At 25.7% G+C, this 12279-nt stretch overlaps 2 protein-coding genes across 4 annotated transcripts in view; one reads left to right on the top strand and one right to left on the bottom strand.

Annotated features, from left to right (window-relative positions):
- Window positions 1-12279, top strand: part of Tmod (tropomodulin) — a 52527-nt gene that overhangs the window by 813 nt on the left and 39435 nt on the right. The window lies entirely within an intron of this gene.
- Window positions 4268-8991, bottom strand: LOC141537645 (uncharacterized). The gene is made up of 3 exons (XM_074258766.1): window positions 8955-8991; window positions 4579-4794; window positions 4268-4455 (listed from the first exon to the last, which is right to left on the bottom strand). Exons 1-3 carry the CDS (start codon window positions 8989-8991, stop codon window positions 4268-4270), a joined length of 441 nt encoding a protein of 146 aa, XP_074114867.1.

The raw sequence follows: 12279 nt of genomic DNA on the forward strand, positions 1-12279 counted from the left end.
TAATTTTTTTTAATTAATCAAAAAAAAAAAAAATAGAGTTTTTACAATTCAGTCAAAGGTTTGGAAAATTTTTTTTCTGGTAAAATAATTTTAAAATAATTCAAACATCAAAAATTTAAAATTTTTGAATAATTTTTGGTACAATAATAATTTTAAAAAATTACTTTTAATTAAAAGTAATTTTTTTTAATATTTTTCATTAAATACCATTGGTAATTGTTTACAAGTGGGGTCTAACGTTTTAATTTTCATTTTTTTTGACTAAATTTTTTTTTGAAAATTTTGGTCTATTTTTTTTTTTTAAATACATAAAAAAATGTGCAATTAAAAAAAAAAAAACTAGATTATTACAATTTAAAAAAATTTATAAATTTTTTAGAAAATTGTGATATTCTTTTTTTTTTTCTAATTGTTCATTTTTTTGTGTACTTTAAAAAAAAAATAATCAAAAAACAGCAAAAAAAAACATAAAATAGAATTTCTACAATTCAGTCTAAGGTTCGGAAATTTTTTTTTCTAGTAAAATAATTTTGAAATAATTCAAACGTTAAAAATTTCAAATTTTTTAATAAATTTTTTGTATAAAAATAATTTTTTAAAAATTACTCTGGAACAAGAGTAATTTTTTTTTTTTTTTTTCATATTCTTCACTAAATATCATTGGTAATTATTTACAAGTGGGGTCAAACCCATTTTTGGTGATATCTAGGTGAAAATTAACATTAAAAATTTTTTTTTTAATTTTGCTTGTTTTTACGGCGCATTTATAATAAAAATGTCGTGAAAGAAAAAAAAAAAGATTTCAATAAATTTTTTGCCTTTAAAAATTGGAAAAAATTTTAGCTCTTATGTTTGTGGATAAACCTTCCATTTTATCTTTTTATCTTTTTTATAAATTTTTTAGAAAATTTGTAAAATTTGTTAAAATCAACTTTTTTTTTAATTGTTCATTTTTTTATATTTAAAAAAAAAATATTAAAAAATTTCGTTCAAAAAAATGAAAATTAAATACTGCACCCTTGTAAATAATTATCATAATTTTTTCTTTCATATTCTTCCCTAAAAATTATTATTTTATTAACAAAATAAAAAAAAAAATTATATTAAAAATATTAAATTAAACAGATAATTAATTTTTTTATTATTTAAAAAAGTAATTTTTAATTAAAAATGCAATGGATGAAATTAAAAATTTTAAAAAACAATTTATTAATTTTTAATTCCAACAAAATTAAAAGAAAATAATTTTAAAATTGAAAAATTTAAAAGTTTGATTAAAAATAAAAATAAAATAATCCAATTTTCCTTGAAAAAAAAAAAAATCTAGAGCTCAATATTGATATTACACATTTATTTTTTTTATTTTTTATATAATAAATAATTTTTAGAGGTTAAATAAACTAGATTGATAAATAGTTTATCGCGTGCGGTAATACATAATTCAGTGATTTGTCGGTATATTTTTGCGTCATTGTCAAAAGACGTATTTAGATTCTGGCAAAGCGTTTAACTTAGTATCATCTAACTTTTACTGAAAAATAATTTCAATAAAATAATTAAAATAATTTGTAAATGATAAAGGCATATATTTAGTAGAATAGAGAGTATGAATGTATATAAAAATTTATATACACATATGTGGTGATAAATCACAATCTACAATGATTGACTAAAGACTAATTAATTAATTAAAATGACAAGTTACATTTTGACAAGTAATTATAATTACTATAAAATTTCTCAGAAATTTCGAGCGACGATTTTTCTTCTAGCATCTTCAGAGTTTCTTCTGAAAGACAGAACTATGAAAATATTATAGAAAAAAAAATGTAGATATTAGAGAAGAGAAAACGTATGTCGATATTAAAATAGCATCGAGGTCGAAGCCAAGAGCTTTCTTGATCATCAACAGTCTCGTTTATTTCCAGTCATGTTCCAATTGATTTACTTTTATGTAAACGTTTACATTAATTTTCAATAATTATCTCATAAAATTTGCAATAATCATTACCATAATAGTAATTGCTATTTTAATTATTTATTTCAATTATTTAATATTTGTAATAATTATTATTGATAATATTTTATAGAATTTTGATTTTTTTATGGATTAGGTAATGAATCACAGGAATGTGTATTTTAATTTCTGCAAAATGTTGTGGTCAAAGCCAAAAAGATTTTGCAATTACTTTTAAAAAACCTCGTACCAAATTCATCGCCTCATTTTGTTCTACTTTCTCTGGGAAATATAAATATGAATTAGCTTTTTAAATATTATTTTTGTAACTTGTTTTAAAAGTTTTACATTTTTAAAACACACACGGAAAAAATTTCTGGGAAAATTTACGATGCAATTATTGTAAAGCTGGAATATAATTAATTATTATTAATAATTTTTAAATATTTTAGAAGAAAATTTATTATTTATCTACGAAATTTTACAACTTATGATCGTAATTTAACAGAATAATTGACTTGAAATTTTCACAGGATCTTCTTTGACACTTTTGTCAAGTAATGATCAAAGGAATAAAGTTTCTGATAAAAATTTCGATTTTTTAAGTCACTTTAAAGTGTAAATTTTCGTGCAAAAAAAGATTTTTTTTTGTTGGGAAGCCGCCATTTTGTCTAAAATCAAAATTTTGACTATTTCTTCGATCATTACCTGTATTTATTTATCCTAAAAGAAATCCTTTTGGTTTTTATTAATTTAAAATAATTTGGATCAGAGATATCTTCCTCACCGCCAGACACCTTTTTGTGGAGGATATTCAGGAGATCTTCTACAGGAACGACGGAACCCATTATTTTTATTAATAAAATATGAATTCTTAGAATACGTTAAATTCGCTAAATGTTCATATATTTTATGTATATATTCAACAAAAAAGCCTCTCTAGAAAAAATTAAGGACGTTCCCAAGGAAAACACTTTTCTTGGAATATCGTTCAAATTTTGAATCCAGATACTTATAAGTGTCCTGTATACGTAGAAATTTTTTAAAACCCTTCTTGCGGTGCTAAATTTTGAATAATCGAATGTTTAAAATCACATATTTAACATGTGATCCCTATCCTAACCCTCATTGTAGCGCACTTTTTTTTTTAAATAACTACAGTAATTTTCTTAGAATTTTTATAAAAAACTGAAAATTGTTAATTGAACATATGATAATCATATTTCTCAAAAAATAACAAAAAGGAGCGGTATTCATTTAGTTATAAAAAATGTTGAAAGTGAGTTACTTTTCACTTTTTTCATTACTCGATCAAAGAGAGATGGTGGCTTGGCAACGCTGCGTTGGGCGGGAAGTTTGAAATACCGTAAAGGCGCAGCAGTTGTAAATAAATGCGAGTTGCTCACAAATAGGTTAACTGTAGGATGTTGTAAAAAAATGTAATTTCGTAAATCTCTGGAATATTTATTATGAATTATTTTTCAACATTAATACTCCATATGTTAACATTATTAATAATTATAGATTCAAAAATATAATTAACAATATAATTTGTATAAAAACTCTTGTTTCATTTACTAACATAAAATGAAAGATTTTAGAAATATATTATTTTTTAGACAAGTATATTATTTTTTAAACCAATTATAGTGCTATAACCATTTAAACTATCGTAGCTACGCCCGTTACCGCGTTTAGACCAACCCATATCAAATGAAACAATAATATTTATTATTTCACCCAGTGCATTATTAAATAAATTTTGATCATCCTTTGAGGAAAGGGAAAGGACATCTAACTGAGGAAAAATATCTTGGACAATCTCCACTGGTCTGAAATATGTAATTAATAAAAATATTAATTAATACCAATAGATTTTTTATAAAATATACAATTATACAACGCATATTTGTGCTTGTCAACTTATTGATCAAAATACTGTAAATAATTACAACAAAATAAAATATCTGCATTATTTTGTGTAAAGATAAATGGTATTGCATATTATACATTTTCTGATAGCATAATAATTATAAATCACCAGTTTATGTATAATATTCTAATATAATATAATATACTAATCCTATAATATTCATAAAATCAAAGTAATAACTAATTCCGCTTAATATTTAATTACAAATAATTCATTCGCAGAAAATATAAATTTACAATTTTATAATAAATTATATTACGATTTAATAAACATCTGTGTTGAGAAAATGATTTATAATTATTATGGTGATCAGCGTTAGTCCATTGAACGGTTTGAATAAATTAGAGTGGATGCTTACAATGTGTCACACAAATTTTTCACATTTTTATCACCAATTCTTTTTCCTCTGAAGCAGCTCGCTTGCAACTTTCCTTAGTTTCTAATTCAATTGCTTGACCAATTATAGCTTCGTAATTTTTATAAATATTGTCTGTTATTCGAGGTAAATTAGCACAAGCAAGAATTTTATTTAAGCCAGTATTTCCAACACCAGCATGGATAGCCCCTGAAACATTAAAATAGTAAATATCATCATAAATTTCGTATAAAAAAATTATAATAGCTATTAATTATATTTATTCAAGTTAGTTACTTTTACATATAAATACAGAATTCCAAATTTACTTACCTAGAATTATGGACGTATTGATATCAGAAGCACCATTGCTGGACTCTCCGGTATGAATATCATTATATCTGTCACAAGTATCACATTTTATTTTAAATTTTACGTAAAGTCCTTCTCTGTTATAGCCATACATTTTTTCCATGTCCAAAAGATTTTTGCACCTGGTGCATTTGAGGTCTTTAGCTAATTTTTTTAATTCAATGATACTATTCCCATCTGGAATTTTAAATTGAGTTGTTGCATGCAATGTATCTAAAATTTTGGGTTTTTAACCTCTGACATAGCTGTTAAAACTTTAGCTACTCTATCACCAATTTTTTTTTCACAAATCTTCCATTCCTCAAGCGTGAAGTCATTATTAATAAATTGTTTTTATTAATTTCTCTTCAAAATAAAAGTAACCTTAAAATATTTAAACTCTATTACACTCGGCTCAAATATAAATAAAAATATACAGAAAGAGAATACAATGTTGCCAGATCGGAAAAACGACGCAATGGGTATATTTTTGGACTTCTGCGCACGTTCGCGCCACTGAAAATGTACAGTGGATCGCAACTTTTTGTTGTTGCATTTATAGTATGGTTTATATGGGGAGACTGTTTTTAAAGTTGAGCACAACTGCTACTTGGGAACGTCCTTAACAAAAAAACACATTTTTTCGAACTTACAAGTGGATACAACCCCTTCATGTTTCCATTAGTGTTAGCTATTTTTAATAAAAATATCTCTTAAAATTTAAATTGTCAGGTATTTTTTAAAAACAAGTGTCATTTTGGAGTTTGTTGATGCTCAAAGTCAATACAAATATTGTTTTTATCAGAGTTTTGATAAGTTTTTGCAGTTTTTAGAATAAATATTATATTCAAATTTTAATTGAAATTGCCCTGATACGATAAACAACGTTTAAGAATTACATTGACGCTTAAAATCAATGTAAATGCTACTTCATTTAAAATATTTTCATATTTAGTTCTCGATTATTTTCGTAGTAATAACCTTATGAAGGATATTTATGAAGGATCCTTCATAAATACGGCCAAAAAGCTCCTATTGGGATCTAATTAATCAATTTTTCTAAATAAATGAATTTATGCCTACATTTTCTATTTTTCTCTATTATTTTGGTATCCTGATAAATTTCACCGGATAAATATTACTATATTTACAAATTTTAATAATGTGAAACTGTTTTTTATTTTTTATTTTTCTTTTTCGTTTTTTCTCTCGAAGTTATCATTTATAAATTTTAAATATTTTCTTTTTTAATGTAATTTCATGAATGTATATTGCCGATTGGCGTTTTCGAAATTAATAAATAAATAAATAAATAATATCAGGTTTAAAATTCCAATTACCCGTGTTTATACGATGAATTACATTTTTAGGATGTATTGACATTAAAAATCAATGTACACTGATAGAAAAACAATCTTGATTTAAGAAACTTTTTTTCTTCAAAATTTGAACTCTTGAAACTAGATATAGATATATTTCTTTCAAGAATTTTTGTCTCTTGGTTCAAGATAGGCGATAACATTGATTCAAGATGTTACTGACTTGTGTTAACAATGGCTTTTTTTTTGAGTCAATAATTTACTTATTTCCAAGAAATTATTTTTTTTTACGGTATAACAATTAAAGACTATTTAGTTTTTGAAATATACTTTGATGAATTATTTTAAGTTTTTTAAACGATAATGTTATTTTGGTTGAAAAACGAAATGTATTGATTGAAGATAACATAGAGCTTTTAAGCCAATAAAATCTAAATCAAGACAAGAAATTCTTAAAGCAAAATAATCATTTGTCTTCCAAAATAAATTCTTAGATCAAGAAAATATCTCTTGAGTCAACATAAATTTTTATCAGTGTATTATTTATTACAATTTACTTTTTTCCGTGTCCTTTCCAAAAAAAAAGTTATCATAAAAAAGTTCCGGGTTCGATACAAAAATAAATGATCTCGATACCGAAAATTATAAACAAAGATCGAGAACTTTAAAACGGAAACGATGAAACTAAACGATGTTACACCGTCTTGACGTTCTATATAAATAATACATATGTAAATACAAGTATATAAAGAGTTAGTGTCTATTATCAGTCAACCGAATCGTGAATTAGCTCAACACTTGGTATATATATTACCAGAATCACGTACTAGTTAAATGTCGGCGTTGTTCTGAGTAATTTGTCCATCGTTTGTCGTCACGTTTAAATTCGTATTTCATCATAACATGACATAAATATACATATATATAGAATTATGCAGACTAATGTTATATTTACGGTGTGGTTGACCGATAGATTTCATGTCTACGACCCGCGTTTGATCTCGAATTTATTTTATCAAAATAAATAATATTTGCTAAATGGCACAAGCTAATTTTACGTAAATTCGCACGATAAAATTCACCAAATAATTTTTATTTTAATTCATAATTATGATAATGAATCAGAAGTTATTTAAGTAATTACAGTAGTAATAATATTATTTTAAATTACTGGGCTGAGTGCAAGTGTCATAAATGACGCAAAGATATTGACGTCATACCAAACAGTTTCAAGTTGAGATATTTAATTGTAAAATTGTCACTTTTCCGGTTTAAATTTTAAATTACGTTTGAAATGTTTATGGACGTCTGGTTTTTTTTTTTTTTTTTTTTTTTATATTAATGGATTGTAACTTATGTTGAGGGATGATGTTTATTTTTTTAAGCTTTAATTCAACGTTAGGCGGTGTAAAAATAAACAGGGAAATAAAAGGCCGTAATTCTTTTATAAATTATTGATTCAAGTGAAATATTCGGCGATTTTTTTGCCTTGAATTCTGACTTCTTATCTCGAAAGATCTGTACCTTCGGTAGGTAATTATTTTCACGTTATTCAAGAAAATATTTTCTTTAGTCGGTAAAGAAATTTTGACAAGCAATTCCTGATAAATTGATAATCGCCCTATTGGCATTTGGGTCGCGAAATATTCTTTATGATTTTCTCATACTTTTCATAGTTTAGACAGAAATTGAATTTCAAGTAATAATAATATTTTTTTAGGAATTTTATGAGAAATTTTGGTTTTCAAAGTTTAAAATTTAAATTTTTGAGTTAATTATTTAAGATACTCATAACTGATTAGAGAGCTTTTTTTTTGCTAGAAATTTAATTCTTAACAAAATTGTGATTTTTCTCATAGTTCTGATATTTTATCCAGAAATTAATAAAAAAAGTTAAAAAAATTTTTTTTTTTCAAGCAATCTTATAAAATTTTATCTTAAAAATTTGAAACTAAAATTCAGGGTTAATTATTGAAAATACGGAAAAATTATAAGAAACATTTTTTTGTAGAAAATTAAATTTTCTATAAAAAAATTATTTAATAATTTTTTCGTATCTCTGACTCTTGAGACAGAATTTAAATAAAATACAACAGTTGTAATTTTTGAAGAGAAATGTAATCTAAAAACATGAGTTTTATTTTTATAAAAGCAGAATTTAAGTCGAAAAAATTTTTTAAAGGCAACATTTGAGCCCTTAATAATTACAGTTTGCAAAATGCCACAAATCTGACGATACTTTTGCCGAAAAAAAAAATGTACTGTGGCTTACAAATGTATTTTTAGTATCGTGCCAAGGCATGATTTGGACCCTTAATAATTACAATTTTTCTCTTAGTTCTGAGAAATTTTGGTACAGAAACTATAATTTTTTATGATAAAAGAGTCGTTATTTACTATAGTGACAGCTACTCATTAATTATTTTCGATATTAAATTATAAATTGAGGCTTTTACACTTTCTACATTAAGTTCTTACGGTAATATTTATATTTTTACCACCCCGATATCCGCTTTACTGGATTTTAAGTATAGGAACATCATTTAAATAGTGGTAATAGTGTTTAACCAGATTTTCCTTATTTAGAGAACGAGATTTTTCTCTTAGTGTAATTGTCAGGAAATTTTTATTCTAGGACCTGCAGCTGGAATATATTTTAGAAAGATTGGATGATTTTTTTTTTGCTATCTAAAATGAGACAAAATTAACAACGAGCACTTATGAAACCTATAAAACTATTAGTCCTATCATAAATATATTCATCCAATTATACCAGGACACAAATAGCTCATTTGACACAATATTAAATCCAACTAAACTGAGAAAATTGACAGCTGGGTTAAAACTGGCCTGGCTCTCAAACTTAAAACAGGAAATGAAGGAATACACTCGATTATAGACGGAGCATAATTGCGCTACCGGAGCCAGATGTAATGAGAGAAATAGCGTATGTTCCTCACACGTTAGCGTTCGTTTGAATCCGCGATAGAGATTAAGATAAAGATGGATAGATATATTTGTACCGGTAAGTGAATTTACATGTCGAGTCATCATCATCATCCTCCTCAGTTCTCATCGTACAATCGCACACAACATTTCCCCGATTTATACACCTATACTTATAGCTATTACATAGGCATTGTACGTGTATTTTGTAGCAAACTTGTAACCCGATGATCGTCAGTCTTTATGTCACTTTAACGGCGCTTCGTGTTCGCCAATATAATGGATAACGAAGTGTCGCCAGCTGTTCAATTTATACATCGAACTTATCTTATTGCTTTTCCGAGCTAATTCTCTTTTTCTCTTTACACATGCCTTCATACTCTACTTTCTTCATTCGTGAAAAACAATTTATTTTTAGAAAAATAATTTCGATTTTCACTCGGGAAAAATAACGAACTGTAATAAATAATAGACGATTTATAATAAGTAATGAAAAATAGAACTTTCTTTCAGAACAATCTGTCTCAAATTCTACCCTGAGAAAAATTAGAGATGATTATTCCAGAAATTTTGGGGATTTTGATCCGAATTTAATTTGCATCCAATTGCTATTTAGAATGCAAGGAAACTAATGATAGTTGGCGATGAAACACAAAGGAAACGTTTTTTTTTTTATTGAAATATAGCTTTGGAAATTTTTTATCGATCTTTGATGACTTCTAAGATCAAGATCGAAAAGAGACATAGAATTCCAGGACATTTTTAACTTGAATTTAAAAAATTTATTATAGATTTAAATTAGTAAAGAAAAATGCCCTGAAAACGAAGAAAATTTTTATTGGGCAGAAAAAATATTTTTCCAGGTATTGAACCGGTTTTTGAGCCTAAAATCACAAATTTTACACCAAAAACGGAATAAAAATAGTTTAATATCAAAATCAGGCTCAAGTATATTAGTCTTAAACTTTAAACTACCAACACACGCATGTTCGTGGTCAATTTCAATTTTTCCGGCGCTCTAGAAATTTTTTTCTGCGAAAAAACGGCAAAAAATTCAAACTAAACAAAGAAAACTTTTTTTGTATCAAAAATTGAGCGTCCAAAAAATTCTACAAGCTTTTGGGTATCAAGGACCAACTTTTCCTCCACATGCCTGTTTAATTTTTCGTTGAAATAATTTTTGTCGTCGTAAAAAACAAAATTTGTCGCTAGAAAATTTCATAAATATAAACATTGAAATAAAAACGATATGAAGAGTAATTTTGAAAAACTTCAAACGACTTAAATTTATGATCAAACTAGCAATTAAACTTAAAAAGAAAAAAAAATTATTACCCAGGAAAAATTTGTAAATTTTTCCTCCACGCGCGGGATCTTCTGTGTCAATACACCGAAAAAAATGTAAAAATAAAAACAATTTAGTTTTTTTTTTAAGTTTACTACACTCTTATATTTATTTTTAATTCTGTTGTATATCTTATATAATCTGGTATCTAGCGCAAACACTAAAAGCTTCCTGTCGGTTCTAATAAAAAAACTCTCAAGGAAATTTCCACTGTTTTACTATTTCAAAAATTTTAACCAACAGAAAACGCACAAGTTTCGAATGAGGGAATTTCATTTTCCTGTGACAGAATCAGTGAGCGTGATTAGATGGAATGCAAGAAATTTCAGCACGTGTATTTTAAAATTAATGGAGATTAATGGTTGGGATTATATTTTTAAGCTCGGATTTACTTTGTTTTTCAAGTTTTATTTATAATAAGCTTAAGATTTTTTATAATTTTATATGACAAAGGCTCATAGTGATAAACTTTTATAATGCACAATGTTCAAGTTCTATTCTACGAAGCGTGATCTATTCAAAGTGGTGGGAACTTTCTAAATAAAAATAAGTTTTAAATGAATCGGTAAATTTAGTAACGTATAATTTTTTACTTCTATCATCCACAACAATCTTTAATTTCTTGGAAATTTTTTTAATAGTTGAGTCATAATATTAAGACTCGTTAATTTTTTATTTTTAGAAAATTTGAAAAATTCAAGCTTAAAAAAATTTAACCCTGCAGATCAAAAAATTTCTTAACATAAAGTTTTTAGCTCATAAATACAGTTTGAAAATTTTTAAACTTTTAAAAAAGAATTTTGAGGAGAGTTTCTTGAAATTTTTTAATTAAACTTCGATAGATCATGACGAAATTAATCGATTTGCTATTTCATGAAAGAATTATGACTGCCGAGAATTAAATTTGCTACAAAATAAAAATTCGACATAATTTCCTCCAAGGGCTTTCCTTTATAGAATATTAAATTTCTTATAAGGTACCAGCGGATAATAAGGCCTAGCTAAAGGAGATTTTGAAAAAATCGAAAATATTGCATTTAATTATTGCAATGTATTATTAATTTTTAAATTAATACATTATCCATAAAATATAATGGAGTAATGATAATTTTCACCATAAACAAACACAAAATTAAATTTTTTCAAAAACCTTGCGAGTAGACCTTATTTTACTACGGTAGGGTAATAAGGCCTAAGGGTTATACATACTGGAAATAGTTATACTATACTTGATAAAATTGGTATTAGAGATCAATCATCACTTAAATTGAGCAACAATACTTTTTAAAATGTTGATAAAAATTTGAATAATGATTTTAAATTATTAAATATAAAATTATAAAAAATGTTTACCATTTACTCGAATCGTTTTTTAGGAATTCTTCTGCGCTACTTTAGCATATTTAGGATGATGAAATATAGAAGACAAGGAACGTTGTATCGGGACTCTATAAACTTGTAGCGACATTTCTATGCTAGACGCTTCTACTAGAGAAGTCTTTAGCGGAAGCGGTTATTTTAAATAGCATTTCTATCACTTAAGCCTTATTACCCGCGGGTACCTTATATTTTTTTATGCAAAGTAAACAATATTATTGGTATTAATAGTGTAAATAAAAAAAAAAAAAAAAAAAAAAAAAAACGAGAAGAAAAATTGTTAACTTCTCAAGATCTGAAAATATGATTGATTTTCATAGAAAGAAATTGGAAAAAAAATATTTAAGCATATTTTGACCTGAAAAAGAACGTCCATAAATAAACAACCAAAACACATTAAAATAAACGAAAAATCAGTAAAAATAAAAATTTATCCAAAATAGATCCAGCAGTATAAGATTAAACAACGTTGTTTTCGACTCGAAAAGTAAATGCTTAGCAAAATTTGTTATTTTCTGTACAGTGGGCGTTATAGTGTAATAAAGGTCTTGTCTGTTCGCAAGACTTAAAATTTAATCTAAACTGCAGCAGTTTAGCAAGTGATCTCTTTTAGTAACCGTGAATGAAATCCACAGAGACCGTGACTCTGCGTCGTATTTATCACGGGTATTAGCGGTGTGCTAAATGGTTATAAAT

Source organism: Cotesia typhae, unplaced genomic scaffold, assembly GCF_013202065.1.
Source record: "Cotesia typhae breed Kobodo isofemale line unplaced genomic scaffold, CoteBio_Ctyphae scaffold_91, whole genome shotgun sequence".
In the NCBI taxonomy this organism is placed as follows: domain Eukaryota; kingdom Metazoa; phylum Arthropoda; class Insecta; order Hymenoptera; family Braconidae; genus Cotesia; species Cotesia typhae.

What these genes read in the sequence shown, in the direction of transcription:
- LOC141537645 (XM_074258766.1), bottom strand. Translation starts at nt 8,991, where the DNA reads ATGAGAACTGAGGAGGATGATGATGATGACTCGACAT. An exon ending in TGATGATGATGACTCGACAT is followed by an intron (nt 4,795 to 8,954) that starts GTAAATTCACTT and finishes TTAAAATTCCAG; the next exon opens with ATGGGAATAGTATCATTGAA. An exon ending in CAATACGTCCATAATTCTAG is followed by an intron (nt 4,456 to 4,578) that starts GTAAGTAAATTT and finishes TTAATGTTTCAG; the next exon opens with GGGCTATCCATGCTGGTGTT.